General features: G+C 41.8%; 16 protein-coding genes, 12 non-coding genes and 1 pseudogene across 28 annotated transcripts; 13 read left to right on the top strand and 16 right to left on the bottom strand.

Moving 5' to 3' along the window:
* Positions 1 to 2,151: 2,151 nt before the first annotated feature.
* LOC136799728 (histone H1-delta-like) lies at positions 2,152 to 2,809 on the top strand. The gene has a single exon (XM_067056440.1). The coding sequence runs from the start codon at positions 2,237 to 2,239 to the stop codon at positions 2,777 to 2,779; it is 543 nt and encodes a 180-aa protein (XP_066912541.1). The 5' UTR covers positions 2,152 to 2,236; the 3' UTR covers positions 2,780 to 2,809.
* A 306-nt stretch (positions 2,810 to 3,115) lies between these two features.
* Positions 3,116 to 3,640, bottom strand: LOC136799727 (histone H3-like; annotated as a pseudogene).
* Positions 3,641 to 4,073: 433 nt separating this feature from the next.
* LOC136799812 (histone H4) lies at positions 4,074 to 4,468 on the top strand. Its single transcript, XM_067056520.1, has one exon. It carries the CDS (start codon positions 4,109 to 4,111, stop codon positions 4,418 to 4,420), a length of 312 nt encoding a protein of 103 aa, XP_066912621.1. The 5' UTR covers positions 4,074 to 4,108; the 3' UTR covers positions 4,421 to 4,468.
* Positions 4,469 to 4,888: 420 nt separating this feature from the next.
* On the bottom strand, positions 4,889 to 5,406 carry LOC136799811 (histone H2B, gonadal-like). Its single transcript, XM_067056519.1, has one exon. It carries the CDS (start codon positions 5,337 to 5,339, stop codon positions 4,938 to 4,940), a length of 402 nt encoding a protein of 133 aa, XP_066912620.1. The 5' UTR covers positions 5,340 to 5,406; the 3' UTR covers positions 4,889 to 4,937.
* An 836-nt stretch (positions 5,407 to 6,242) lies between these two features.
* LOC136799875 (5S ribosomal RNA) lies at positions 6,243 to 6,361 on the top strand. Its single transcript, XR_010845593.1, has one exon. It is a non-coding gene; the product is annotated as a 5S ribosomal RNA (ribosomal RNA).
* Positions 6,362 to 6,550: 189 nt separating this feature from the next.
* LOC136799920 (U1 spliceosomal RNA) lies at positions 6,551 to 6,714 on the bottom strand. Its single transcript, XR_010845635.1, has one exon. It is a non-coding gene; the product is annotated as a U1 spliceosomal RNA (small nuclear RNA).
* Positions 6,715 to 6,935: 221 nt separating this feature from the next.
* LOC136799842 (U2 spliceosomal RNA) lies at positions 6,936 to 7,128 on the bottom strand. The gene has a single exon (XR_010845567.1). It is a non-coding gene; the product is annotated as a U2 spliceosomal RNA (small nuclear RNA).
* Positions 7,129 to 8,237: 1,109 nt separating this feature from the next.
* LOC136799807 (histone H1-delta-like) lies at positions 8,238 to 8,911 on the top strand. Its single transcript, XM_067056514.1, is given in 2 exon segments — positions 8,238 to 8,541; positions 8,544 to 8,911. Coding segments are annotated over 2 exon segments (540 nt in total). The 5' UTR covers positions 8,238 to 8,318; the 3' UTR covers positions 8,861 to 8,911.
* Positions 8,912 to 9,213: 302 nt separating this feature from the next.
* LOC136799809 (histone H3) lies at positions 9,214 to 9,853 on the bottom strand. The gene has a single exon (XM_067056517.1). It carries the CDS (start codon positions 9,653 to 9,655, stop codon positions 9,245 to 9,247), a length of 411 nt encoding a protein of 136 aa, XP_066912618.1. The 5' UTR covers positions 9,656 to 9,853; the 3' UTR covers positions 9,214 to 9,244.
* A 298-nt stretch (positions 9,854 to 10,151) lies between these two features.
* On the top strand, positions 10,152 to 12,141 carry LOC136799835 (histone H2A-like). Its single transcript, XM_067056540.1, has 2 exons — positions 10,152 to 10,489; positions 11,656 to 12,141. Exons 1-2 carry the CDS (start codon positions 10,183 to 10,185, stop codon positions 12,087 to 12,089), a joined length of 741 nt encoding a protein of 246 aa, XP_066912641.1. The 5' UTR covers positions 10,152 to 10,182; the 3' UTR covers positions 12,090 to 12,141.
* On the bottom strand, positions 10,950 to 11,467 carry LOC136799810 (histone H2B, gonadal-like). The gene has a single exon (XM_067056518.1). It carries the CDS (start codon positions 11,398 to 11,400, stop codon positions 10,999 to 11,001), a length of 402 nt encoding a protein of 133 aa, XP_066912619.1. The 5' UTR covers positions 11,401 to 11,467; the 3' UTR covers positions 10,950 to 10,998.
* A 164-nt stretch (positions 12,142 to 12,305) lies between the features above and the next one.
* On the top strand, positions 12,306 to 12,424 carry LOC136799892 (5S ribosomal RNA). The gene has a single exon (XR_010845608.1). It is a non-coding gene; the product is annotated as a 5S ribosomal RNA (ribosomal RNA).
* A 184-nt stretch (positions 12,425 to 12,608) lies between these two features.
* LOC136799919 (U1 spliceosomal RNA) lies at positions 12,609 to 12,772 on the bottom strand. Its single transcript, XR_010845634.1, has one exon. It is a non-coding gene; the product is annotated as a U1 spliceosomal RNA (small nuclear RNA).
* Positions 12,773 to 12,998: 226 nt separating this feature from the next.
* LOC136799864 (U2 spliceosomal RNA) lies at positions 12,999 to 13,191 on the bottom strand. The gene has a single exon (XR_010845588.1). It is a non-coding gene; the product is annotated as a U2 spliceosomal RNA (small nuclear RNA).
* Positions 13,192 to 14,316: 1,125 nt separating this feature from the next.
* Positions 14,317 to 14,995, top strand: LOC136799806 (histone H1-delta-like). Its single transcript, XM_067056513.1, has one exon. It carries the CDS (start codon positions 14,402 to 14,404, stop codon positions 14,942 to 14,944), a length of 543 nt encoding a protein of 180 aa, XP_066912614.1. The 5' UTR covers positions 14,317 to 14,401; the 3' UTR covers positions 14,945 to 14,995.
* Positions 14,996 to 15,282: 287 nt separating this feature from the next.
* LOC136799808 (histone H3) lies at positions 15,283 to 15,927 on the bottom strand. Its single transcript, XM_067056516.1, has one exon. It carries the CDS (start codon positions 15,737 to 15,739, stop codon positions 15,329 to 15,331), a length of 411 nt encoding a protein of 136 aa, XP_066912617.1. The 5' UTR covers positions 15,740 to 15,927; the 3' UTR covers positions 15,283 to 15,328.
* Positions 15,928 to 16,237: 310 nt separating this feature from the next.
* Positions 16,238 to 22,713, top strand: LOC136799805 (uncharacterized). The gene is made up of 2 exons (XM_067056512.1): positions 16,238 to 16,557; positions 22,295 to 22,713. The coding sequence occupies exons 1-2, from the start codon at positions 16,269 to 16,271 to the stop codon at positions 22,663 to 22,665; spliced, it is 660 nt and encodes a 219-aa protein (XP_066912613.1). The 5' UTR covers positions 16,238 to 16,268; the 3' UTR covers positions 22,666 to 22,713.
* On the bottom strand, positions 17,036 to 17,553 carry LOC136799801 (histone H2B, gonadal-like). Its single transcript, XM_067056508.1, has one exon. It carries the CDS (start codon positions 17,484 to 17,486, stop codon positions 17,085 to 17,087), a length of 402 nt encoding a protein of 133 aa, XP_066912609.1. The 5' UTR covers positions 17,487 to 17,553; the 3' UTR covers positions 17,036 to 17,084.
* Positions 17,744 to 18,227, top strand: LOC136799802 (late histone H2A.2.2-like). Its single transcript, XM_067056509.1, has one exon. The coding sequence runs from the start codon at positions 17,792 to 17,794 to the stop codon at positions 18,173 to 18,175; it is 384 nt and encodes a 127-aa protein (XP_066912610.1). The 5' UTR covers positions 17,744 to 17,791; the 3' UTR covers positions 18,176 to 18,227.
* LOC136799891 (5S ribosomal RNA) lies at positions 18,392 to 18,510 on the top strand. Its single transcript, XR_010845607.1, has one exon. It is a non-coding gene; the product is annotated as a 5S ribosomal RNA (ribosomal RNA).
* On the bottom strand, positions 18,695 to 18,858 carry LOC136799918 (U1 spliceosomal RNA). The gene has a single exon (XR_010845633.1). It is a non-coding gene; the product is annotated as a U1 spliceosomal RNA (small nuclear RNA).
* LOC136799863 (U2 spliceosomal RNA) lies at positions 19,081 to 19,273 on the bottom strand. Its single transcript, XR_010845587.1, has one exon. It is a non-coding gene; the product is annotated as a U2 spliceosomal RNA (small nuclear RNA).
* LOC136799798 (histone H1-delta-like) lies at positions 20,396 to 21,079 on the top strand. The gene has a single exon (XM_067056505.1). It carries the CDS (start codon positions 20,486 to 20,488, stop codon positions 21,026 to 21,028), a length of 543 nt encoding a protein of 180 aa, XP_066912606.1. The 5' UTR covers positions 20,396 to 20,485; the 3' UTR covers positions 21,029 to 21,079.
* Positions 21,366 to 21,974, bottom strand: LOC136799799 (histone H3). The gene has a single exon (XM_067056506.1). The coding sequence runs from the start codon at positions 21,820 to 21,822 to the stop codon at positions 21,412 to 21,414; it is 411 nt and encodes a 136-aa protein (XP_066912607.1). The 5' UTR covers positions 21,823 to 21,974; the 3' UTR covers positions 21,366 to 21,411.
* Positions 22,714 to 23,120: 407 nt separating the features above from the next.
* Positions 23,121 to 23,638, bottom strand: LOC136799800 (histone H2B, gonadal-like). Its single transcript, XM_067056507.1, has one exon. It carries the CDS (start codon positions 23,569 to 23,571, stop codon positions 23,170 to 23,172), a length of 402 nt encoding a protein of 133 aa, XP_066912608.1. The 5' UTR covers positions 23,572 to 23,638; the 3' UTR covers positions 23,121 to 23,169.
* Positions 23,639 to 23,828: 190 nt separating this feature from the next.
* LOC136799803 (late histone H2A.2.2-like) lies at positions 23,829 to 24,312 on the top strand. The gene has a single exon (XM_067056510.1). It carries the CDS (start codon positions 23,877 to 23,879, stop codon positions 24,258 to 24,260), a length of 384 nt encoding a protein of 127 aa, XP_066912611.1. The 5' UTR covers positions 23,829 to 23,876; the 3' UTR covers positions 24,261 to 24,312.
* A 165-nt stretch (positions 24,313 to 24,477) lies between these two features.
* LOC136799890 (5S ribosomal RNA) lies at positions 24,478 to 24,596 on the top strand. The gene has a single exon (XR_010845606.1). It is a non-coding gene; the product is annotated as a 5S ribosomal RNA (ribosomal RNA).
* Positions 24,597 to 24,781: 185 nt separating this feature from the next.
* On the bottom strand, positions 24,782 to 24,945 carry LOC136799917 (U1 spliceosomal RNA). The gene has a single exon (XR_010845632.1). It is a non-coding gene; the product is annotated as a U1 spliceosomal RNA (small nuclear RNA).
* Positions 24,946 to 25,171: 226 nt separating this feature from the next.
* On the bottom strand, positions 25,172 to 25,364 carry LOC136799862 (U2 spliceosomal RNA). Its single transcript, XR_010845586.1, has one exon. It is a non-coding gene; the product is annotated as a U2 spliceosomal RNA (small nuclear RNA).
* Between the last annotated feature and the right edge of the window lie 96 nt (positions 25,365 to 25,460).

Raw genomic sequence — 25,460 nt, 5'->3', positions numbered from 1 at the left:
GTAGTCACCTTTCGGTTGACTTTCCCAGGCAGAGATTGGAATGTTTCCCCTCCCTCCCCGAGAGCAGAGTCAGTGGATTTCTCACAGTAGAAATACTTTTGAGGGTCCGAAAATTTCAGTGCAATTATGTGTTCATCGAGGTCGATAAACTGTGGTGGCATGGTGCCGTTTGTGATTGAGTAACGAGCAAGGAGGTTCGGGCCATTGAACTCTCCTTGCTCTAACGAATTGATTTTGTTTCGCGTTATATGTTTAAGATGTCCGAATTTCTTAAGAAAATCCAATAACTCTTTCTCGTTTCCGTTGTAATTCCCAGGTACTTGTAAGAGACTAAGAGTCCATGAAGGACTCTTGATGTTGGTTTTCTTGAGGGTGTATTGTGCTTGCCTTGTGCCTTTGTTGTTGATAGGAGCGCTCAGACTTAATACTTCCCCAATATTCCCTCGTCCATTTACAGATACTTGAAGGGTCACTCTTAAGTTTCGAGAGACGTGCAGAGATAAAATGTCTTCCTGTCGTAGCTTTCCCTCTAAACCATAGTACACAATGGATTCGAAAAAAGGTTCATCTTCGTGTTTAAAAGTGTTTTTTGGCAAAATGCCTTCGTATTGAAATAGTTCAATTTCGTTATGTCTTTTCGTTCTTATAAGTGTCATTGTTCAATTTTGTAAATTATCTCACCGAGGTTCGTCTGGTTTCTTCACCGCGAACCACAAGTGATTTACCTCACGGAAAATCAGCTAGTGGCTCGATATCCTCACTTGACTGGCCCACTCGGGCCAGTCTGACAGTCCCAGTGGACCGCTGGCCGCACCAAGGGCCTTGATATAAGAGAAGAGCACTTGTGGTGCGACCTCCGGTCCAACCGGTGCAGGTTTCTTCTTTCTTCTTTCGCTATTCCCGGCTCTCCAGCCGGATTTTTAAATACTACACAATTGTAGAATAACCGGGTTACGGACAGTCTCAATACACCTTATGGTACTAATTTCAGGAAGTCAGCCTGATCTTAGCCATTAGGCCGAGAAGCGATACCGAGGATGGCTTTGCTTTTCAGCCAGGCTGCGAAGGAATGATAAAGACTTGTGGTTTCCTTTGCAGGGGGAGGGGGAGGGGTAGTCAGGTTTGAAATGGGATGGGTAATCACGTCCCCCAAGTAAGGGAGGATGGGAACTAGGGTTAGGGTTAGGGTTCGGGTTCGGAATTTTATGTGGATGCCCGGCCCATACGCCTGCATCCACTCAGGATCGATCGATCCATGGCAAACAATCTATTAAGTAAGTGAGAATAGAAAAAATTTCAAAGCTTGGACATAAACCCTAACCCTAACCCTAACCCTAACCCTAACCCTAACCCTAACCCTAACCCTAACCAATTTTTGTCTATTTTGACTTTATTTTTCAAACGGGAGCGAGTTGCTGGCTAGAAGGGTTCCCTATTTTCCCTGCTCAGTTCACTTTTTCATGTTCATAAAAAATTTTCAACCAGCCCAAAAACAAGAGCCTAGAGAACATTCGCCTACCCTGCCTGACCTAAGAATTGGAGAAAAATTTTTTTTTTCCTCTCCCAAAAATATTTTCTTATTTTCTTTCCTACTCTTAGGGAAGGTTTACTTCATTCCAAAGGCTCCACACCCCTTTCTTGGGCTCAGGGTTAGTGTTAGCCCAAGTTCTGACATCCACAACAACCCCTCAAAACATAAAATTTTGCCGTGTTTTCCCATGTTGCCGCGCACCCGATTTCCTCAACCAAAAATAATGTCACCGAAAAAAAACTGCTTATGGTGCCGAAAAGCAGAGGCCTTGGAGCAACTTTAACAAAAAGAATCAAGTCCGTAGCTATTTTTTTTCGCAGAGTTATTTGCTTTTCAAGACGAAATTTCTTCGAAAAATCAATGAAATTTCCTCTTTTTTCTTTAATAACTTTTTTCCTACTCGACCGATTGCTTTCAAATTTTCACCCAACCTAGCCTAACTATTTCCCCGTCCAGAACAGTTTTTTATTTTGTTATACCTTTTCGGGAAAGCCCTTATTTTACACTTTGCCCGTCACCAACAAACACGATTTATAAAAAGGGATATAAATGCATTTTTGAAAATTGCTTACTTTCGCGTCCGAAATCGGAAAAAATTCCATTCTAATAGAAAAAAACTGAAAATCGAGAATCAGTCTACGAAAAAGTTAGAAGTGTCTGAACTACTGAAATTTTTTACGTTCAAACTTGAAATTCATTGCAATCATGTCTGAAGCACAAAAGAAGAAAGCTGCACCAAAAAAGCCAGCTGAGCATCCAAAATACATCGACATGGTGTCTGCTGCAATCGTCGCTTTGAAAGAAAGAAGTGGATCTTCAAGACAAGCCATCCTCAAGTACATCCAAGCCAACTACAAAGTCGGAGACAATGCTTCTGTCCACCTCAAGATGGCTCTGAAGAGAGGTGTTATCAGCGGTGTCTTGTCTCAACCCAAAGGAACCGGTGCATCAGGATCTTTCAAAGTTGTAAAGAAGACCGAGCCAAAGAAGAAGGCTGCTCCCAAGAAGAAGCCCGCCGCTAAGAAACCAGCTGCTAAAAAGACCACCAAGAAAACCACCCCAAAGAAGAAGCCTGCTGCCAAGAAAGCCAAATCTACACCCAAGAAGAAGACCGCTGCCAAAAAGAAGCCAGCTTCTGCTGCTAAAAAACCAGCAGCCAAGAAAGCCACCAAGAAACCTGCAGCCAAGAAGCCAGCAGCAAAGAAACCAGCCAAGAAAACCCCAAAGAAGAGGACAACCAAGAAATAAATTGCACCCTACTTGCTTTGGAACTTCAAAACGGCTATTTTTTATAGCCACAAATCTTTTAAAAAAACAATTTATACTTGACTATATTCCCTTCAACCCTAACCCTAGATAGAAAAGTTTCCCAAAAAAAAATTCTCGAACTTTTTAATTTTTTTTTACAAGGCCATGTTGTTGCCTACTTTGGGATTTCTAATTTTGCTATAATTTTTCCATCCTACTCAGAGGCCTATTCATTTGAATTTTCTGGGATTTTTTTTGAGTCTCAGGGAGGGGAGTTATTATGTCATATTTGGGGGATTCATGATATACACAGTAAGATTTGTTTTTTAGGAGATGTGTGGCTATAAAAATAGCCGTTTTTTGGTCCACAATCAGGAAAGATCTAAGCACGTTCTCCACGGATTCTTCGGGCCAATTGGATGTCTTTTGGCATGATGGTGACACGTTTAGCATGGATGGCACACAAGTTGGTGTCTTCGAAGAGTCCGACGAGGTAGGTAAGCTTCAGATGCTTCTTGGAGAGCAGAGACGGCGGAGCTTTGGAAACGCAAGTCAGTCTTGAAGTCTTGAGCGATTTCACGGACCAAACGTTGGAAAGGTAACTTTCGGATGAGCAATTCAGTGGATTTTTGGTATCTTCTGATCTCACGGAGAGCGACGGTTCCTGGTCTGTATCTGTGTGGTTTCTTGACTCCACCGGTGGCTGGTGCACTCTTTCTTGCAGCTTTGGTAGCCAATTGTTTTCGTGGGGCTTTGCCTCCAGTTGATTTACGAGCAGTTTGCTTTGTTCTAGCCATTTTTCTAGTAGAAGTGCTTGATTTGCTTGAATTCTCTAGCAAAAATCAAATTTGAATGAATTTTTTTAAAGGCTTCCCGGTTTTCAGATTGTTTACATCGAAATCGCGTAATCTGATTGGTCGATGAAAGTGAAATCTGATTGGTTTAAAAAACAGCGTTTATATCCCTTTTTGAAAATCAACAAAATCCGTGTTTGTTGGCGACGGGAAAAAGCTTATATCTCAGCCAATTTTAAATTTTTTTTCTTGATTTTTTCTTTAAAAGACGTCTCATCTGCCCTGAAATCTTTCTGCCAAAGATCTTTTTGATAGCTTTTGTAGTTTCTGAGATATTCGCGAAAAACCGCCAAACTTCAAACTTTTTTTGCAACTTTGTTTTTTTGATTTGAGTAATCTCGATTCTGATTGGTCGAAATAGGTGTTTCCACATACATCCGTACTTCGAAATTTTCTGATTTGGTAGAAAATAGAATTTTGGAAGTGCAAATTCAAACAGTTTCTGTATTCAGCTTACTGAACGTACATCGCAATAATGACTGGTAGAGGAAAAGGAGGAAAAGGATTGGGCAAAGGAGGTGCCAAACGTCACAGAAAGATCTTACGTGACAACATCCAAGGTATCACCAAACCAGCCATCCGTCGTCTTGCTCGTCGAGGTGGTGTCAAACGTATCTCTGGTTTGATCTACGAAGAGACCCGTGGTGTCTTGAAAGTTTTCTTGGAAAATGTCATCCGTGATGCTGTCACTTACACCGAGCACGCCAAAAGGAAGACTGTCACCGCCATGGACGTCGTCTACGCCTTGAAACGACAAGGACGTACTCTCTACGGATTCGGAGGTTAAGAAGTTTGACTTGGACTCAACAAAACGGCTATTTTTATAGCCACACATCTCACAAAAAACAAATCTTACTTTGTATATCTCAAGCTTTGAATTTTAATTCATAGCATACCCTGACCCTTTCCCTATCTACCCCTCCAAACAAAAAAATTATAACCCTTCCAAAAATCTTAGAATTGAAATTTTCCTAGCCATATTACAAGGGATTCTTTTCTTTTCAAAGACTTGCATTTTTCGAAAATTATTTGACGTTAAACAGAATTTTCTTCATGACTTTTCAATAGTCAGAGAAATTTCTCATGGATTTGTAGTCTACAATATTTGACGTTAGATTTTTTCAAGCCAAAATTCAATATATTTTCCTCAGAAAGAAATTATTTGACGTTAAACTTTTTTCATGAAAGTTTTCAAACTCAGGCAGGCAGGATGGGAGACAAAATTATAGACAAGTATAGGTTGTTTTTTAAAAGATTTGTGGTCTTAAAAAAGACCGTTTTGGGGTTCCAACAAGGGGAGAAATCTATTTGCTGCTGGTGTATTTGGTGACGGCTTTGGTTCCTTCTGAGACGGCGTGCTTGGCCAACTCTCCTGGAAGCAAGAGACGAACAGCAGTTTGGATCTCACGAGATGAGATGGTGGATTTCTTGTTTTGAAGAGCCAATCGTGAAGCTTCGGATGCGATTCTCTCGAAGATATCGTTGACGAAAGAGTTCATGATGCTCATGGCTTTGGATGAAGCTCCAACATCGGGGTGGACTTGTTTCAAGACGTTGTAGATGTAGATGGTGTAAGATTCACGTCTCTTTCTCTTGCGTTTCTTGTCGCCAGTTCCTCCAATTTTGCCTCCTTTCTTTCCAGCTCTCTTCTCTCCTTTCTTGGCCACTTTTGGGGCTTGTTTTCCTCCTTTTGGTGCGTCAGACATGATGAATTTTGCGTAGAACTACTGCTTTGCAAAAATGCTAATCAGTGTTTTGAGACAAATCAAAATAAAAAACATTTCAATAAAAAAAAGGGATTCTACGGAATCCAAAAATGCGATTACGCGCTGTGATTGGTCGAGCCGGTTTCACTATTGTTTAATGGCGCAATCTGATTGGTTTAGAAAAGAGCGTTTATATCCCTTTTTCTGAACGTAAAAAAATAAGCTTTTTCTGTGGGAAGTAATTCCAACTACAATTTTTGCTTCGAAAGTGGTCTCTTCGTACGTGAATACTTTATCGAAAATCATCATTCTGGACGTGGAAAGGAGGAAAAGCCAAGACAAAGTCAAAGACCAGATCATTCAGAGCTGGATTACAATTTCCAGTTGGCAGAGTCCACCGATTCTTGAGAAAAGGACACTTGCTTCTCGAATTGGATCCGAGCTCCAGTTTACTTGGCTGCTGTTTTGGAATACTTGTCTGCTGAAATCTTGGAGTTGGCTGGTAAACGCTGCCCGTGACAACAAGAAACAAAGAATCATCCCAAGACAATCTCCAATTGGCCGTCCGAAACGACGAAGAATTGAACAAGCTCTTGAGTGGTGTCACCATTGCCAATGGTGTGTCTTGCCAAACATCAACGCTCTCTTGCTTCCCAAGAAGAAAAAGAATCAGCCAAGAAGAACTAAGTCTCTCTCTCTGATGTTGGAACCCCAAAAACGGTCTTTTTAAGACCACAAATCTCTTAAAAAACAAACCATACTTGTCTATATTTTTGAACCTCTGGTTTCAAACACAACCCTAACCCTAACCCTAGCTTCAAAATACAACCCGAGAGAAGTTATACTCTCTACTGTCATCCATCCCCTGCAAGTGATCAGACCCCCATAGAAACCCTACCCAATGTCTACGTCCATACCACGATGAAAACACCCGTTCTCGTCCGATCACGGAAGTTAAGCATCGTCGGGCCGGGATAGTACTTGGATGGGGGACCGCCTGGGAACTCCCGGTGTCGTAGACTTTTCATGATTTCTTTTCTTCTTCTGGGGTCTAAAGCTTTCATGGGAGGGGTCTAATCATCACTTCTGAGTTCGAGGCGAGGTGGGAAAATAATTTTTGATGGGTGGGTGCAAGGGGGTTCGAACAAGACAAGACCTGAGTTCGAGCCCCATCAGTGAAGAAATTTTTTGATTCAATTTTTTTTTAAAGAAGGGGGCGAGCGCGGACGCAGGCCCCCACTACCAGAAATTGTACGGTCGAGTTACTACACTTGTAGCAATCGCAGAGGTCAGCCCAAGCGAAGTGCAATGCGAGGGCCTCACTCTGGAAGAAACCCCTCCTTGATCAGGCTTTACTTCCCCGTCAGGTAAGTATGAGTTTGAATGCGATTCGTTTCAGCCTAGGTGTCCCTTGGTATAACTTTCCTTGTGGTCTAAAGAAATCAGAAATGCAAATCGCATCCAAGGAAGGGATGAAGGATAGGGGGCTCATCCGGCCGGGTCAAATAACAAAATGCGCACGCATCGCTCGCGCATGAAGACATAACCACCAGGACTGTGGAGGAAGTTTTAAGTAGTAGTGAATTCAATTTTTATAAAAAATGGGCCGCGCTCGACTGTAGTGCAACGCCGAGGCAACCCGTGGTCAGGGTGAGGTAAACCTCGCTCCCTTGACCCGAAGCCAAAAATCAGATTAATATATGAGCCAACACTATGGAAGGCGTATCAGATATTAAACTGATAAGAACAGATACTACACTTGATCTTAGCCATTAGGCCGAGAAGCGATACCGAGGATGGCTTTGCTTTTCAGCCAGGCTGCGAAGGAATGATAAAGACTTGTGGTTTCCTTTGCAGGGGGAGGGGGAGGGGTAGTCAGGTTTGAAATGGGATGGGTAATCACGTCCCCCAAGTAAGGGAGGATGGGAACTAGGGTTAGGGTTAGGGTTCGGGTTCGGAATTTTATGTGGATGGCCGGCCCATAGGCCTGTAGGAAGCCTCAGGATCGATCCATGGATGGGAAACAATCAATAAAGTAAGTGAGAATAGAAAAAATTTCAAAGCTTGGACATAACCCTAACCCTAACCCTAAAACCCTAACCCTAACCCTAACCCTAACCAATTTTTGTCTATTTTGACTTTATTTTTCAAACGGGAGCGAGTTGCTGGCTAGAAGGGTTCCCTATTTTCCCTGCTCAGTTCACTTTTTCATGTTCATAAAAAATTTTCAACCAGCCCAAAAACAAGAGCCTAGAGAACATTCGCCTACCCTGCCTGACCTAAGAATTGGAGAAAAAATTTTTTTTTCCTCTCCCAAAAATATTTTCTTTTTTCTTTCCTACTCTTAGGGAAGGTTTACTTCATTCCAAAGGCTCCACACCCCTTTCTTGGGCTCAGGGTTAGTGTTAGCCCAAGTTCTGACATCCACAACAACCCCTCAAAACATAAAATTTTGCCGTGTTTTCCCATGTTGCCGCGCACCCGATTTCCTCAACCAAAAATAATGTCACCGAAAAACTGCTTATGGTGCCGAAAAGCAGAGGCCTTGGAGCAACTTTAACAAAAAGAATCAAGTCCGTAGCTATTTTTTTCGCAGAGTTATTTGCTTTTCAAGACGAAATTTCTTCGAAAAATCAATGAAATTTCCTCTTTTTTCTTTAATAACTTTTTTTCTACTCGACCGATTGCTTTCAAATTTTCACCCAACCTAGCCTAACTATTTCCCCGTCCAGAACAGTTTTTTATTTTGTTATACCTTTTCGGGAAAGCCCTTATTTTACACTTTGCCCGTCACCAACAAACACGATTTATAAAAGGGATATAAATGCATTTTTGAAAATTGCTTACTTTCGCGTCCGAAATCGGAAAAAATTCCATTCTAAAGAAAAAAACTGAAAATCGAGAATCAGTCTACGAAAAAGTTAGAAGTGTCTGAACTACTGAAATTTTTTACGTTCAAACTTGAAATTCATTGCAATCATGTCTGAAGCACAAAAGAAGAAAGCTGCACCAAAAAAGCCAGCTGAGCATCCAAAATACATCGACATGGTGTCTGCTGCAATCGTCGCTTTGAAAGAAAGAAGTGGATCTTCAAGACAAGCCATCCTCAAGTACATCCAAGCCAACTACAAAGTCGGAGACAATGCTTCTGTCCACCTCAAGATGGCTCTGAAGAGAGGTGTTATCAGCGGTGTCTTGTCTCAACCAAAGGAACCGGTGCATCAGGATCTTTCAAAGTTGTAAAGAAGACCGAGCCAAAGAAGAAGGCTGCTCCCAAGAAGAAGCCCGCCGCTAAGAAACCAGCTGCTAAAAAGACCACCAAGAAAACCACCCCAAAGAAGAAGCCTGCTGCCAAGAAAGCCAAATCTACACCCAAGAAGAAGACCGCTGCCAAAAAGAAGCCAGCTTCTGCTGCTAAAAAACCAGCAGCCAAGAAAGCCACCAAGAAACCTGCAGCCAAGAAGCCAGCAGCAAAGAAACCAGCCAAGAAAACCCCAAAGAAGAGGACAACCAAGAAATAAATTGCACCCTACTTGCTTTGGAACTTCAAAACGGCTATTTTTATAGCCACAAATCTTTTAAAAACAATTTATACTTGACTATATTCCCTTCAACCCTAACCCTAGATAGAAAAGTTTCCCAAAAAAAATTCTCGAACTTTTTAATTTTTTTTTACAAGGCCATATTGTTGCCTACTTTGGGATTTCTAATTTTGCTATAATTTTTGAATTTTTCCATCCTACTCAAAGGCCTATTCATTTGAATTTTCTGGGATTTTTTTTGAGTCTCAGGGAGGGGAGTTATGTCATATTTGGGGGATTCATGATATACACAGTAAGATTTGTTTTTTAGGAGATGTGTGGCTATAAAAATAGCCGGTTTTTTGGTCCACGATCAGGAAAGATCTAAGCACGTTCTCCACGGATTCTTCGGGCCAATTGGATGTCTTTTGGCATGATGGTGACACGTTTAGCATGGATGGCACACAAGTTGGTGTCTTCGAAGAGTCCGACGAGGTAGGCTTCAGATGCTTCTTGGAGAGCAGAGACGGCGGAGCTTTGGAAACGCAAGTCAGTCTTGAAGTCTTGAGCGATTTCACGGACCAAACGTTGGAAAGGTAACTTTCGGATGAGCAATTCAGTGGATTTTTGGTATCTTCTGATCTCACGGAGAGCGACGGTTCCTGGTCTGTATCTGTGTGGTTTCTTGACTCCACCGGTGGCTGGTGCACTCTTTCTTGCAGCTTTGGTAGCCAATTGTTTTCGTGGGGCTTTGCCTCCAGTTGATTTACGAGCAGTTTGCTTAGTTCTAGCCATTTTTCTAGTAGAAGTGCTTGATTTGCTTGAATTCTCTAGCAAAAATCAAATTTGAATGAATTTTTTTAAAGGCTTCCCGGTTTTCAGAATGTTTACATCGAAATCGCGTAATCTGATTGGTCGATGAAAGTGAAATCTGATTGGTTTAAAAAACAGCGTTTATATCCCTTTTTGAAAATCAACAAAATCCGTGTTTGTTGGCGACGGGAAAAAGCTTATATCTCAGCCAATTTTAAATCTTTTTTTCATGATTTTTTCTTTAAAAGACGTCTCATCTGCCCTGAAATCTTTCTGCCAAAGATCTTTTTGATAGCTTTTGTAGTTTCTGAGATATTCGCGAAAAACCGCCAAACTTCAAACTTTTTTGCAACTTTGTTTTTTTGATTTGAGTAATCTCGATTCTGATTGGTCGAAATAGGTGTTTCCACATACATCCGTACTTCGAAATTGTTGTTTGGTAGCTAGAATTTTGGAAGTGCAAATTCAAACAGTTTCTGTATTCAGCTTACTGAACGTACATCGCAATAATGACTGGTAGAGGAAAAGGAGGAAAAGGATTGGGCAAAGGAGGTGCCAAACGTCACAGAAAGATCTTACGTGACAACATCCAAGGTATCACCAAACCAGCCATCCGTCGTCTTGCTCGTCGAGGTGGTGTCAAACGTATCTCTGGTTTGATCTACGAAGAGACCCGTGGTGTCTTGAAAGTTTTCTTGGAAAATGTCATCCGTGATGCTGTCACTTACACCGAGCACGCCAAAAGGAAGACTGTCACCGCCATGGACGTCGTCTACGCCTTGAAACGACAAGGACGTACTCTCTACGGATTCGGAGGTTAAGAAGTTTGACTTGGACTCAACAAAACGGCTATTTTTATAGCCACACATCTCACAAAAAACAAATCTTACTTTGTATATCTCAAGCTTTGAATTTTAATTCATAGCATACCCTGACCCTTTCCCTATCTACCCCTCCAAACAAAAAAATTATAACCCTTCCAAAAATCTTAGAATTGAAATTTTCCTAGCCATATTACAAGGGATTCTTTTCTTTTCAAAGACTTGCATTTTTCGAAAATTATTTGACGTTAAACAGAATTTTCTTCATGACTTTTCAATAGTCAGAGAAATTTCTCATGGATTTGTAGTCTACAATATTTGACGTTAGATTTTTTCAAGCCAAAATTCAATATACTTTTCTCAGAAAGAAATTATTTGACGTTAAACTTTTTTAAACTCAGGCAGGCAGGAAGGGAGACAAAATTATAGACAAGTATAGGTTGTTTTTTAAAAGATTTGTGGTCTTAAAAAAGACCGTTTTGGGGTTCCAACAAGGGGAGAAATCTATTTGCTGCTGGTGTATTTGGTGACGGCTTTGGTTCCTTCTGAGACGGCGTGCTTGGCCAACTCTCCTGGAAGCAAGAGACGAACAGCAGTTTGGATCTCACGAGATGAGATGGTGGATTTCTTGTTTTGAAGAGCCAATCGTGAAGCTTCGGATGCGATTCTCTCGAAGATATCGTTGACGAAAGAGTTCATGATGCTCATGGCTTTGGATGAAGCTCCAACATCGGGGTGGACTTGTTTCAAGACGTTGTAGATGTAGATGGTGTAAGATTCACGTCTCTTTCTCTTGCGTTTCTTGTCGCCAGTTCCTCCAATTTTGCCTCCTTTCTTTCCAGCTCTCTTCTCTCCTTTCTTGGCCACTTTTGGGGCTTGTTTTCCTCCTTTTGGTGCGTCAGACATGATGAATTTTGCGTAGAACTACTGCTTTGCAAAAATGCTAATCAGTGTTTTGAGACAAATCAAAATAAAAAACATTTCAATAAAAAAAAGGGATTCTACGGAATCCAAAAATGCGATTACGCGCTGTGATTGGTCGAGCCGGTTTCACTATTGTTTAATGGCGCAATCTGATTGGTTTAGAAAAGAGCGTTTATATCCCTTTTTCTGAACGTAAAAAAATAAGCTTTTTCTGTGGGAAGTAATTCAACTACAATTTTTGCTTCGAAAGTGTCTCTTCGTACGTGAATACTTTATCGAAAATCATCATGTCTGGACGTGGAAAAGGAGGAAAAGCCAAGACAAAGTCAAAGACCAGATCATTCAGAGCTGGATTACAATTTCCAGTTGGCAGAGTCCACCGATTCTTGAGAAAAGGACACTATGCTTCTCGAATTGGATCCGGAGCTCCAGTTTACTTGGCTGCTGTTTTGGAATACTTGTCTGCTGAAATCTTGGAGTTGGCTGGTAACGCTGCCCGTGACAACAAGAAACAAAGAATCATCCCAAGACATCTCCAATTGGCCGTCCGAAACGACGAAGAATTGAACAAGCTCTTGAGTGGAGTCACCATTGCTAATGGTGGTGTCTTGCCAAACATCAACGCTCTCTTGCTTCCCAAGAAGAACAAAGAATCAGCCAAGAAGAACTAAGTCTCTCTTCTGATGTTGGAACCCCAAAAACGGTCTTTTTTAAGACCACAAATCTCTTAAAAAACAAACCATACTTGTCTATTTTTTGAACCTCTGGTTTCAAACACAACCCTAACCCTAACCCTAGCTTCAAAATACAACCCTAGAGAAAGTTATACTCTCTACTGTCATTCCATCCCCTGCAAGTGATCAGACCCCCATAGAAACACTACCAATGTCTACGTCCATACCACGATGAAAACACCCGTTCTCGTCCGATCACGGAAGTTAAGCATCGTCGGGCCGGGATAGTACTTGGATGGGGGACCGCCTGGGAACTCCCGGTGTCGTAGGCTTTTCATGATTTCTTTTCTTTCTGGGGTCTAAAGCTTTCATGGGAGGGGTCTAATCATCACTTCTGAGTTCGAGGCGAGGTGGAGAAAATAATTTTTGATGGGTGGGCAAGGGGTCGAACAGACAAGACCTGAGTTCGAGCCCCATCAGTGAAGAAATTTTTTTGATTCAATTTTTTTTAAGAGAAGGGGGCGAGCGCGGACGCAGGCCCCCACTACCAGAAATTGTACGGTCGAGTTACTACACTTGTAGCAATCGCAGAGGTCAGCCCAAGCGAAGTGCAATGCGAGGGCCTCACTCTGGAAGAAACCCCTCCTTGATCAGGCTTTACTTCCCCGTCAGGTAAGTATGAGTTTGAATGCGATTCGTTTCAGCCTAGGTGTCCCTTGGTATAACTTTCCTTGTGGTCTAAAGAAATCAGAAATGCAAATCGCATCCAAGGAAGGAAGGGATGAAGGATAGGGGGCTCATCCGGCCGGGTCAAATAACAAAATGCGCACGCATCGCTCGCGCATGAAGACATAACCACCAGGACTATGGAGGGAAGGAAACTTTAAGTAGTGAATTCAATTTTTATAAAAATGGGCCGCGCTCGACTGTAGTGCAACGCCGAGGCAACCCGTGGTCAGGGTGAGGTAAACCTCGCTCCCTTGACCCGAAGCCAAAAATCAGATTAATATATGAGCCAACACTATGGAAGGCGTATCAGATATTAAACTGATAAGAACAGATACTACACTTGATCTTAGCCATTAGGCCGAGAAGCGATACCGAGGATGGCTTTGGTTTTCAGCCAAGCTGGGAAGGAATGATAAAGACTTGTGGTTTCCTTTGCAGGGGGAGGGGGAGGGGTAGTCAGATTTGAAATGGGATGGGTAATCACGTCCCCCAAGCAAGGAAGGATGGGTGGGAACTAGGGTTAGGGTTAGGGTTCGGAATTTTATGTGTGCTTGCTTGGTAGATTGGTAGATTGGCCGGCCCATAGGCCTGTAGATCCCTCAGGATCGATCCATGGATGGGAAACAATCAATAAAGTAAGTGAGAATAGAAAAAATTTCAAAGCTTGGACATAAAACCCTAACCCTAACCCTAACCCTAACCCTAACCCTAACCCTAACCAATTTTTGTCTATTTTGACTTTATTTTTCAAACGGGAGCGAGTTGCTGGCTAGAAGGGTTCCCTATTTTCCCTGCTCAGTTCACTTTTTCATGTTCATAAAAAATTTTCAACCAGCCCAAAACAAGAGCCTAGAGAACATTCGCCTACCCTGCCTGACCTAAGAATTGGAGAAAAATTTTTTTTTCCTCTCCCAAAAATATTTTCTTATTTTCTTTCCTACTCTTAGGGAAGGTTTACTTCATTCCAAAGGCTCCACACCCCTTTCTTGGGCTCAGGGTTAGTGTTAGCCCAAGTTCTGACATCCACAACAACCCCTCAAAACATAAAATTTTGCCGTGTTTTCCCATGTTGCCGCGCACCCGATTTCCTCAACCAAAAATAATGTCACCGAAAAACTGCTTATGGTGCCGAAAAGCAGAGGCCTTGGAGCAACTTTAACAAAAAGAATCAAGTCCGTAGCTATTTTTTTCGCAGAGTTATTTGCTTTTCAAGACGAAATTTCTTCGAAAAATCAATGAAATTTCCTCTTTTTTCTTTAATAACTTTTTTTCTACTCGACCGATTGCTTTCAAATTTTCACCCAACCTAGCCTAACTATTTCCCCGTCCAGAACAGTTTTTTATTTTGTTATACCTTTTCGGGAAAGCCCTTATTTTACACTTTGCCCGTCACCAACAAACACGATTTATAAAAAGGGATATAAATGCATTTTTGAAAATTGCTTACTTTCGCGTCCGAAATCGGAAAAAATTCCATTCTAATAGAAAAAAACTGAAAATCGAGAATCAGTCTACGAAAAAGTTAGAAGTGTCTGAACTACTGAAATTTTTTACGTTCAAACTTGAAATTCATTGCAATCATGTCTGAAGCACAAAAGAAGAAAGCTGCACCAAAAAAGCCAGCTGAGCATCCAAAATACATCGACATGGTGTCTGCTGCAATCGTCGCTTTGAAAGAAAGAAGTGGATCTTCAAGACAAGCCATCCTCAAGTACATCCAAGCCAACTACAAAGTCGGAGACAATGCTTCTGTCCACCTCAAGATGGCTCTGAAGAGAGGTGTTATCAGCGGTGTCTTGTCTCAACCCAAAGGAACCGGTGCATCAGGATCTTTCAAAGTTGTAAAGAAGACCGAGCCAAAGAAGAAGGCTGCTCCCAAGAAGAAGCCCGCCGCTAAGAAACCAGCTGCTAAAAAGACCACCAAGAAAACCACCCCAAAGAAGAAGCCTGCTGCCAAGAAAGCCAAATCTACACCCAAGAAGAAGACCGCTGCCAAAAAGAAGCCAGCTTCTGCTGCTAAAAAACCAGCAGCCAAGAAAGCCACCAAGAAACCTGCAGCCAAGAAGCCAGCAGCAAAGAAACCAGCCAAGAAAACCCCAAAGAAGAGGACAACCAAGAAATAAATTGCACCCTACTTGCTTTGGAACTTCAAAACGGCTATTTTTATAGCCACAAATCTTTTAAAAAACAATTTATACTTGACTATATTCCCTTCAACCCTAACCCTAGATAGAAAAATTTCCCAAAAAAAATTCTCGAACTTTTAAATTTTTTTTTACAAGGCCATATTGTTGCCTACTTTGGGATTTCTAATTTTGCTATAATTTTTGAATTTTTCCATCCTACTCAGAGGCCTATTCATTTGAATTTTCTGGGATTTTTTTTGAGTCTCAGGGAGGGGAGTTATGTCATATTTGGGGGATTCATGATATACACAGTAAGATTTGTTTTTTAGGAGATGTGTGGCTATAAAAATAGCCGTTTTTTGGTCCACAATCAGGAAAGATCTAAGCACGTTCTCCACGGATTCTTCGGGCCAATTGGATGTCTTTTGGCATGATGGTGACACGTTTAGCATGGATGGCACACAAGTTGGTGTCTTCGAAGAGTCCGACGAGGTAGGCTTCAGATGCTTCTTGGAGAGCAGAGACGGCGGAGCTTTGGAAACGCAAGTCAGTCTTGAAGTCTTGAGCGATTTCACGGACCAAACGTTGGAAAGGTAACTTTCGGATGAGCAATTCAGTGGATTTTTGGTATCTTCTGATCTCACGGAGAGCGACGGTTCCTGGTCTGTATCTGTGTGGTTTCTTGACTCCACCGGTGGCTGGTGCACTCTTTCTTGCAGCTTTGGTAGCCAATTGTTTTCGTGGGGCTTTGCCTCCAGTTGATTTACGAGCAGTTTGCTTAGTTCTAGCCATTTTTCTAGTAGAAGTGCTTGATTTGCTTGAATTCTCTAGCAAAAATCAAATTTGAATGAATTTTTTTAAAGGCTTCCCGGTTTTCAGAATGTTTACATCGAAATCGCGTAATCTGATTGGTCGATGAAAGTGAAATCTGATTGGTTTAAAAAACAGCGTTTATATCCCTTTTTGAAAATCAACAAAATCCGTGTTTGTTGGCGACGGGAAAAAGCTTATATCTCAGCCAATTTTAAATCTTTTTTCATGATTTTTTCTTTAAAAGACGTCTCATCTGCCCTGAAATCTTTCTGCCAAAGATCTTTTTGATAGCTTTTGTAGTTTCTGAGATATTCGCGAAAAACCGCCAAACTTCAAACTTTTTTGCAACTTTGTTTTTTTGATTTGAGTAATCTCGATTCTGATTGGTCGAAATAGGTGTTTCCACATACATCCGTACTTCAAATTTTCTGACTTTTATAAAATCTTTTTTGTGAAATGCAAATTCAAACAGTTTCTGTATTCAGCTTACTGAACGTACATCGCAATAATGACTGGTAGAGGAAAAGGAGGAAAAGGATTGGGCAAAGGAGGTGCCAAACGTCACAGAAAGATCTTACGTGACAACATCCAAGGTATCACCAAACCAGCCATCCGTCGTCTTGCTCGTCGAGGTGGTGTCAAACGTATCTCTGGTTTGATCTACGAAGAGACCCGTGGTGTCTTGAAAGTTTTCTTGGAAAATGTCATCCGTGATGCTGTCACTTACACCGAGCACGCCAAAAGGAAGACTGTCACCGCCATGGACGTCGTCTACGCCTTGAAACGACAAGGACGTACTCTCTACGGATTCGGAGGTTAAGAAGTTTGACTTGGACTCAACAAAACGGCTATTTTTATAGCCACACATCTCACAAAAAACAAATCTTACTTTGTATATCTCAAGCTTTGAATTTTAATTCATAGCATACCCTGACCCTTTCCCTATCTACCCCTCCAAACAAAAAAATTATAACCCTTCCAAAAATCTTAGAATTGAAATTTTCCTAGCCATATTACAAGGGATTCTTTTCTTTTCAAAGACTTGCATTTTTCGAAAATTATTTGACGTTAAACAGAATTTTCTTCATGACTTTTCAATAGTCAGAGAAATTTCTCATGGATTTGTAGTCTACAATATTTGACGTTAGATTTTTTCAAGCCAAAATTCAATATACTTTTCTCAGAAAGAAATTATTTGACGTTAAACTTTTTTAAACTCAGGCAGGCAGGAAGGGAGACAAAATTATAGACAAGTATAGGTTGTTTTTTAAAAGATTTGTGGTCTTAAAAAAGACCGTTTTGGGGTTCCAACAAGGGGAGAAATCTATTTGCTGCTGGTGTATTTGGTGACGGCTTTGGTTCCTTCTGAGACGGCGTGCTTGGCCAACTCTCCTGGAAGCAAGAGACGAACAGCAGTTTGGATCTCACGAGATGAGATGGTGGATTTCTTGTTTTGAAGAGCCAATCGTGAAGCTTCGGATGCGATTCTCTCGAAGATATCGTTGACGAAAGAGTTCATGATGCTCATGGCTTTGGATGAAGCTCCAACATCGGGGTGGACTTGTTTCAAGACGTTGTAGATGTAGATGGTGTAAGATTCACGTCTCTTTCTCTTGCGTTTCTTGTCGCCAGTTCCTCCAATTTTGCCTCCTTTCTTTCCAGCTCTCTTCTCTCCTTTCTTGGCCACTTTTGGGGCTTGTTTTCCTCCTTTTGGTGCGTCAGACATGATGAATTTTGCGTAGAACTACTGCTTTGCAAAAATGCTAATCAGTGTTTTGAGACAAATCAAAATAAAAAACATTTCAATAAAAAAAAGGGATTCTACGGAATCCAAAAATGCGATTACGCGCTGTGATTGGTCGAGCCGGTTTCACTATTGTTTAATGGCGCAATCTGATTGGTTTAGAAAAGAGCGTTTATATCCCTTTTTCTGAACGTAAAAAAATAAGCTTTTTCTGTGGGAAGTAATTCAACTACAATTTTTGCTTCGAAAGTGTCTCTTCGTACGTGAATACTTTATCGAAAATCATCATGTCTGGACGTGGAAAAGGAGGAAAAGCCAAGACAAAGTCAAAGACCAGATCATTCAGAGCTGGATTACAATTTCCAGTTGGCAGAGTCCACCGATTCTTGAGAAAAGGACACTATGCTTCTCGAATTGGATCCGGAGCTCCAGTTTACTTGGCTGCTGTTTTGGAATACTTGTCTGCTGAAATCTTGGAGTTGGCTGGTAACGCTGCCCGTGACAACAAGAAACAAAGAATCATCCCAAGACATCTCCAATTGGCCGTCCGAAACGACGAAGAATTGAACAAGCTCTTGAGTGGAGTCACCATTGCTAATGGTGGTGTCTTGCCAAACATCAACGCTCTCTTGCTTCCCAAGAAGAACAAAGAATCAGCCAAGAAGAACTAAGTCTCTCTTCTGATGTTGGAACCCCAAAAACGGTCTTTTTTAAGACCACAAATCTCTTAAAAAACAAACCATACTTGTCTATTTTTTGAACCTCTGGTTTCAAACACAACCCTAACCCTAACCCTAGCTTCAAAATACAACCCTAGAGAAAGTTATACTCTCTACTGTCATCCATCCCCTGCAAGTGATCAGACCCCCATAGAAACCCTACCCAATGTCTACGTCCATACCACGATGAAAACACCCGTTCTCGTCCGATCACGGAAGTTAAGCATCGTCGGGCCGGGATAGTACTTGGATGGGGGACCGCCTGGGAACTCCCGGTGTCGTAGGCTTTTCATGATTTCTTTTCTTTCTGGGGTCTAAAGCTTTCATGGGAGGGGTCTAATCATCACTTCTGAGTTCGAGGCGAGGTGGAGAAAATAATTTTTGATGGGTGGGCAAGGGGTCGAACAGACAAGACCTGAGTTCGAGCCCCATCAGTGAAGAAATTTTTTTGATTCAATTTTTTTTAAGAGAAGGGGGCGAGCGCGGACGCAGGCCCCCACTACCAGAAATTGTACGGTCGAGTTACTACACTTGTAGCAATCGCAGAGGTCAGCCCAAGCGAAGTGCAATGCGAGGGCCTCACTCTGGAAGAAACCCCTCCTTGATCAGGCTTTACTTCCCCGTCAGGTAAGTATGAGTTTGAATGCGATTCGTTTCAGCCTAGGTGTCCCTTGGTATAACTTTCCTTGTGGTCTAAAGAAATCAGAAATGCAAATCGCATCCAAGGAAGGGATGAAGGATAGGGGGCTCATCCGGCCGGGTCAAATAACAAAATGCGCACGCATCGCTCGCGCATGAAGACATAACCACCAGGACTATGGAGGGAAGGAAACTTTAAGTAGTGAATTCAATTTTTATAAAAATGGGCCGCGCTCGACTGTAGTGCAACGCCGAGGCAACCCGTGGTCAGGGTGAGGTAAACCTCGCTCCCTTGACCCGAAGCCAAAAATCAGATTAATATATGAGCCAACACTATGGAAGGCGTATCAGATATTAAACTGATAAGAACAGATACTACACTTGATCTTAGCCATTAGGCCGAGAAGCGATACCGAGGATGGCTTTGCTTTTCAGCCAGCTGGGAAGGAATGATAAAGACTTGTGGTTTCCTTTGCAGGGGGAGGGGGAGGGGTAGTCAGATTTGAAATGGGATGGGTAATCACGTCCCCCAAGCAAGGAAGGATGGGTGGGAACTAGGGTTAGGGTTAGGGTTCGGAATTTTATGTGTGCTTGCTTGGTAGATTGGTAGATTGGCCGGCCCATAGGCCTGTAGGATAGCCTCAGGATCGATCCATGGATGGGAAACAATCAATAAAGTAAGTGAGAATAGAAAAAATTTCAAAGCTTGGACATAAACCCTAACCCTAACCCTAACCCTAACCCTAACCCTAACCCTAACCAATTTTTGTCTATTTTGACTTTATTTTTCAAACGGGAGCGAGTTGCTGGCTAGAAGGGTTCCCTATTTTCCCTGCTCAGTTCACTTTTTCATGTTCATAAAAAATTTTCAACCAGCCCAAAAACAAGAGCCTAGAGAACATTCGCCTACCCTGCCTGACCTAAGAATTGGAGAAAAAATTTTTTTTTCCTCTCCCAAAAATATTTTCTTATTTTCTTTCCTACTCTTAGGGAAGGTTTACTTCATTCCAAAGGCTCCACACCCCTTTCTTGGGCTCAGGGTTAGTGTTAGCCCAAGTTCTGACATCCACAACAACCCCTCAAAACATAAAATTTTGCCGTGTTTTCCCATGTTGCCGCGCACCCGATTTCCTCAACCAAAAATAATGTCACCGAAAAACTGCTTATGGTGCCGAAAAGCAGAGGCCTTGGAGCAACTTTAACAAAAAGAATCAAGTCCGTAGCTATTTTTTTCGCAGAGTTATTTGCTTTTCAAGACGAAATTTCTTCGAAAAATCAATGAAATTTCCTCTTTTTTCTTTAATAACTTTTTTTCTACTCGACCGATTGCTTTCAAATTTTCACCCAACCTAGCCTAACTATTTCCCCGTCCAGAACAGTTTTTTATTTTGTTATACCTTTTCGGGAAAGCCCTTATTTTACACTTTGCCCGTCACCAACAAACACGATTTATAAAAAGGGATATAAATGCATTTTTGAAAATTGCTTACTTTCGCGTCCGAAATCGGAAAAAATTCCATTCTAATAGAAAAAAACTGAAAATCGAGAATCAGTCTACGAAAAAGTTAGAAGTGTCTGAACTACTGAAATTTTTTACGTTCAAACTTGAAATTCATTGCAATCATGTCTGAAGCACAAAAGAAGAAAGCTGCACCAAAAAAGCCAGCTGAGCATCCAAAATACATCGACATGGTGTCTGCTGCAATCGTCGCTTTGAAAGAAAGAAGTGGATCTTCAAGACAAGCCATCCTCAAGTACATCCAAGCCAACTACAAAGTCGGAGACAATGCTTCTGTCCACCTCAAGATGGCTCTGAAGAGAGGTGTTATCAGCGGTGTCTTGTCTCAACCCAAAGGAACCGGTGCATCAGGATCTTTCAAAGTTGTAAAGAAGACCGAGCCAAAGAAGAAGGCTGCTCCCAAGAAGAAGCCCGCCGCTAAGAAACCAGCTGCTAAAAAGACCACCAAGAAAACCACCCCAAAGAAGAAGCCCGCTGCCAAGAAAGCCAAATCTACACCCAAGAAGAAGACCGCTGCCAAAAAGAAGCCAGCTTCTGCTGCTAAAAAACCAGCAGCCAAGAAAGCCACCAAGAAACCTGCAGCCAAGAAGCCAGCAGCAAAGAAACCAGCCAAGAAAACCCCAAAGAAGAGGACAACCAAGAAATAAATTGCACCCTACTTGCTTTGGAACTTCAAAACGGCTATTTTTATAGCCACAAATCTTTTAAAAAACAATTTATACTTGACTATATTCCCTTCAACCCTAACCCTAGATAGAAAAATTTCCCAAAAAAATTCTCGAACTTTTTAATTTTTTTTTACAAGGCCATATTATTGCCTACTTTGGGATTTCTAATTTTGCTATAATTTTTGAATTTTTCCATCCTACTCAGAGGCCTATTCATTTGAATTTTCTGGGATTTTTTTTGAGTCTCAGGGAGGGGAGTTATGTCATATTTGGGGGATTCATGATATACACAGTAAGATTTGTTTTTTAGGAGATGTGTGGCTATAAAAATAGCCGTTTTTTGGTCCACAATCAGGAAAGATCTAAGCACGTTCTCCACGGATTCTTCGGGCCAATTGGATGTCTTTTGGCATGATGGTGACACGTTTAGCATGGATGGCACACAAGTTGGTGTCTTCGAAGAGTCCGACGAGGTAGGCTTCAGATGCTTCTTGGAGAGCAGAGACGGCGGAGCTTTGGAAACGCAAGTCAGTCTTGAAGTCTTGAGCGATTTCACGGACCAAACGTTGGAAAGGTAACTTTCGGATGAGCAATTCAGTGGATTTTTGGTATCTTCTGATCTCACGGAGAGCGACGGTTCCTGGTCTGTATCTGTGTGGTTTCTTGACTCCACCGGTGGCTGGTGCACTCTTTCTTGCAGCTTTGGTAGCCAATTGTTTTCGTGGGGCTTTGCCTCCAGTTGATTTACGAGCAGTTTGCTTAGTTCTAGCCATTTTTCTAGTAGAAGTGCTTGATTTGCTTGAATTCTCTAGCAAAAATCAAATTTGAATGAATTTTTTTAAAGGCTTCCCGGTTTTCAGAATGTTTACATCGAAATCGCGTAATCTGATTGGTCGATGAAAGTGAAATCTGATTGGTTTAAAAAACAGCGTTTATATCCCTTTTTGAAAATCAACAAAATCCGTGTTTGTTGGCGACGGGAAAAAGCTTATATCTCAGCCAATTTTAAATTTTTTTTCTTGATTTTTTCTTTAAAAGACGTCTCATCTGCCCTGAAATCTTTCTGCCAAAGATCTTTTTGATAGCTTTTGTAGTTCCTGAGATATTCGCGAAAAAGCGCCAAACTTCAAACTTTTTTGCAACTTTGAATTTTTTGATTTGAGTAATCTCGATTCTGATTGGTCGAAATAGGTGTTTCCACATACATCCGTATTCAGACTTTGTTGTTTATACGCTCTTTTTTTGTGCAAAAATTCAAAATTCAAACAGTTTCTGTACTCAGCTTACTGAACGTACATCGCAAAATGACTGGTAGAGGAAAAGGAGGAAAAGGATTGGGCAAAGGAGGTGCCAAACGTCACAGAAAGATCTTACGTGACAACATCCAAGGTATCACCAAACCAGCCATCCGTCGTCTTGCTCGTCGAGGTGGTGTCAAACGTATCTCTGGTTTGATCTACGAAGAGACCCGTGGTGTCTTGAAAGTTTTCTTGGAAAATGTCATCCGTGATGCTGTCACTTACACCGAGCACGCCAAAAGGAAGACTGTCACCGCCATGGACGTCGTCTACGCCTTGAAACGACAAGGACGTACTCTCTACGGATTCGGAGGTTAAGAAGTTTGACTTGGACTCAACAAAACGGCTATTTTTATAGCCACACATCTCACAAAAAACAAATCTTACTTTGTATATCTCAAGCTTTGAATTTTAATTCATAGCATACCCTGACCCTTTCCCTATCTACCCCTCCAAACAAAAAAATTATAACCCTTCCAAAAATCTTAGAATTGAAATTTTCCTAGCCATATTACAAGGGATTCTTTTCTTTTCAAAGACTTGCATTTTTCGAAAATTATTTGACGTTAAACAGAATTTTCTTCATGACTTTTCAATAGTCAGAGAAATTTCTCATGGATTTGTAGTCTACAATATTTGACGTTAGATTTTTTCAAGCCAAAATTCAATATACTTTTCTCAGAAAGAAATTATTTGACGTTAAACTTTTTTAAACTCAGGCAGGCAGGAAGGGAGACAAAATTATAGACAAGTATAGGTTGTTTTTTAAAAGATTTGTGGTCTTAAAAAAGACCGTTTTGGGGTTCCAACAAGGGGAGAAATCTATTTGCTGCTGGTGTATTTGGTGACGGCTTTGGTTCCTTCTGAGACGGCGTGCTTGGCCAACTCTCCTGGAAGCAAGAGACGAACAGCAGTTTGGATCTCACGAGATGAGATGGTGGATTTCTTGTTTTGAAGAGCCAATCGTGAAGCTTCGGATGCGATTCTCTCGAAGATATCGTTGACGAAAGAGTTCATGATGCTCATGGCTTTGGATGAAGCTCCAACATCGGGGTGGACTTGTTTCAAGACGTTGTAGATGTAGATGGTGTAAGATTCACGTCTCTTTCTCTTGCGTTTCTTGTCGCCAGTTCCTCCAATTTTGCCTCCTTTCTTTCCAGCTCTCTTCTCTCCTTTCTTGGCCACTTTTGGGGCTTGTTTTCCTCCTTTTGGTGCGTCAGACATGATGAATTTTGCGTAGAACTACTGCTTTGCAAAAATGCTAATCAGTGTTTTGAGACAAATCAAAATAAAAAACATTTCAATAAAAAAAAGGGATTCTACGGAATCCAAAAATGCGATTACGCGCTGTGATTGGTCGAGCCGGTTTCACTATTGTTTAATGGCGCAATCTGATTGGTTTAGAAAAGAGCGTTTATATCCCTTTTTCTGAACGTAAAAAAATAAGCTTTTTCTGTGGGAAGTAATTCAACTACAATTTTTGCTTCGAAAGTGTCTCTTCGTACGTGAATACTTTATCGAAAATCATCATGTCTGGACGTGGAAAAGGAGGAAAAGCCAAGACAAAGTCAAAGACCAGATCATTCAGAGCTGGATTACAATTTCCAGTTGGCAGAGTCCACCGATTCTTGAGAAAAGGACACTATGCTTCTCGAATTGGATCCGGAGCTCCAGTTTACTTGGCTGCTGTTTTGGAATACTTGTCTGCTGAAATCTTGGAGTTGGCTGGTAACGCTGCCCGTGACAACAAGAAACAAAGAATCATCCCAAGACATCTCCAATTGGCCGTCCGAAACGACGAAGAATTGAACAAGCTCTTAAGTGGTGTCACCATTGCTAATGGTGGTGTCTTGCCAAACATCAACGCTCTCTTGCTTCCCAAGAAGAACAAAGAATCAGCCAAGAAGAACTAAGTCTCTCTTCTGATGTTGGAACCCCAAAAACGGTCTTTTTTAAGACCACAAATCTCTTAAAAAACAAACCATACTTGTCTATTTTTTGAACCTCTGGTTTCAAACACAACCCTAACCCTAACCCTAGCTTCAAAATACAACCCTAGAGAAAGTTATACTCTCTACTGTCATTCCATCCCCTGCAAGTGATCAGACCCCCATAGAAACACTACCCAATGTCTACGTCCATACCACGATGAAAACACCCGTTCTCGTCCGATCACGGAAGTTAAGCATCGTCGGGCCGGGATAGTACTTGGATGGGGGACCGCCTGGGAACTCCCGGTGTCGTAGGCTTTTCATGATTTCTTTTCTTTCTGGGGTCTAAAGCTTTCATGGGAGGGGTCTAATCATCACTTCTGAGTTCGAGGCGAGGTGGAGAAAATAATTTTTGATGGGTGGTGCAAGGGGTCGAACAGACAAGACCTGAGTTCGAGCCCCATCAGTGAAGAAATTTTTTTGATTCAATTTTTTTTAAGAGAAGGGGGCGAGCGCGGACGCAGGCCCCCACTACCAGAAATTGTACGGTCGAGTTACTACACTTGTAGCAATCGCAGAGGTCAGCCCAAGCGAAGTGCAATGCGAGGGCCTCACTCTGGAAGAAACCCCTCCTTGATCAGGCTTTACTTCCCCGTCAGGTAAGTATGAGTTTGAATGCGATTCGTTTCAGCCTAGGTGTCCCTTGGTATAACTTTCCTTGTGGTCTAAAGAAATCAGAAATGCAAATCGCATCCAAGGAAGGAAGGGATGAAGGATAGGGGGCTCATCCGGCCGGGTCAAATAACAAAATGTACACGCATCGCTCGCGCATGAAGACATAACCACCAGGACTATGGAGGGAAGGAAACTTTAAGTAGTGAATTCAATTTTTATAAAAATGGGCCGCGCTCGACTGTAGTGCAACGCCGAGGCAACCCGTGGTCAGGGTGAGGTAAACCTCGCTCCCTTGACCCGAAGCCAAAAATCAGATTAATATATGAGCCAACACTATGGAAGGCGTATCAGATATTAAACTGATAAGAACAGATACTACACTTGATCTTAGCCATTAGGCCGAGAAGCGATACCGAGGATGGCTTTGGTTTTCAGCCAAGCTGGGAAGGAATGATAAAGACTTGTGGTTTCCTTTGCAGGGGGAGGGGGAGGGGTAGTCAGATTTGA

The sequence above is a fragment of the Clytia hemisphaerica genome, unplaced genomic scaffold (assembly GCF_902728285.1).
Source record: "Clytia hemisphaerica strain Z4C2 unplaced genomic scaffold, Clytia hemisphaerica genome assembly, whole genome shotgun sequence".
NCBI classification, from domain to species: Eukaryota; Metazoa; Cnidaria; class Hydrozoa; order Leptothecata; family Clytiidae; genus Clytia; species Clytia hemisphaerica.
This window is presented reverse-complemented; position numbering and strand designations above follow the sequence as displayed.

What these genes read in the sequence shown, in the direction of transcription:
- LOC136799809 (XM_067056517.1), bottom strand. Translation starts at nt 9,655, where the DNA reads ATGGCTAGAACTAAGCAAACTGCTCGTAAATCAACTGGAGGCAAAGCC.
- LOC136799812 (XM_067056520.1), top strand. Translation starts at nt 4,109, where the DNA reads ATGACTGGTAGAGGAAAAGGAGGAAAAGGATTGGGCAAAGGAGGTGCC.
- LOC136799728 (XM_067056440.1), top strand. Translation starts at nt 2,237, where the DNA reads ATGTCTGAAGCACAAAAGAAGAAAGCTGCACCAAAAAAGCCAGCTGAG.
- LOC136799800 (XM_067056507.1), bottom strand. Translation starts at nt 23,571, where the DNA reads ATGTCTGACGCACCAAAAGGAGGAAAACAAGCCCCAAAAGTGGCCAAG.
- LOC136799810 (XM_067056518.1), bottom strand. Translation starts at nt 11,400, where the DNA reads ATGTCTGACGCACCAAAAGGAGGAAAACAAGCCCCAAAAGTGGCCAAG.
- LOC136799799 (XM_067056506.1), bottom strand. Translation starts at nt 21,822, where the DNA reads ATGGCTAGAACTAAGCAAACTGCTCGTAAATCAACTGGAGGCAAAGCC.
- LOC136799811 (XM_067056519.1), bottom strand. Translation starts at nt 5,339, where the DNA reads ATGTCTGACGCACCAAAAGGAGGAAAACAAGCCCCAAAAGTGGCCAAG.
- LOC136799802 (XM_067056509.1), top strand. Translation starts at nt 17,792, where the DNA reads ATGTCTGGACGTGGAAAAGGAGGAAAAGCCAAGACAAAGTCAAAGACC.
- LOC136799806 (XM_067056513.1), top strand. Translation starts at nt 14,402, where the DNA reads ATGTCTGAAGCACAAAAGAAGAAAGCTGCACCAAAAAAGCCAGCTGAG.
- LOC136799835 (XM_067056540.1), top strand. Translation starts at nt 10,183, where the DNA reads ATGACTGGTAGAGGAAAAGGAGGAAAAGGATTGGGCAAAGGAGGTGCC. An exon ending in TACTCTCTACGGATTCGGAG is followed by an intron (nt 10,490 to 11,655) that starts GTTAAGAAGTTT and finishes TCAACTACAATT; the next exon opens with TTTGCTTCGAAAGTGTCTCT.
- LOC136799808 (XM_067056516.1), bottom strand. Translation starts at nt 15,739, where the DNA reads ATGGCTAGAACTAAGCAAACTGCTCGTAAATCAACTGGAGGCAAAGCC.
- LOC136799805 (XM_067056512.1), top strand. Translation starts at nt 16,269, where the DNA reads ATGACTGGTAGAGGAAAAGGAGGAAAAGGATTGGGCAAAGGAGGTGCC. An exon ending in CTTGAAACGACAAGGACGTA is followed by an intron (nt 16,558 to 22,294) that starts CTCTCTACGGAT and finishes GCTCTTTTTTTG; the next exon opens with TGCAAAAATTCAAAATTCAA.
- LOC136799801 (XM_067056508.1), bottom strand. Translation starts at nt 17,486, where the DNA reads ATGTCTGACGCACCAAAAGGAGGAAAACAAGCCCCAAAAGTGGCCAAG.
- LOC136799803 (XM_067056510.1), top strand. Translation starts at nt 23,877, where the DNA reads ATGTCTGGACGTGGAAAAGGAGGAAAAGCCAAGACAAAGTCAAAGACC.
- LOC136799798 (XM_067056505.1), top strand. Translation starts at nt 20,486, where the DNA reads ATGTCTGAAGCACAAAAGAAGAAAGCTGCACCAAAAAAGCCAGCTGAG.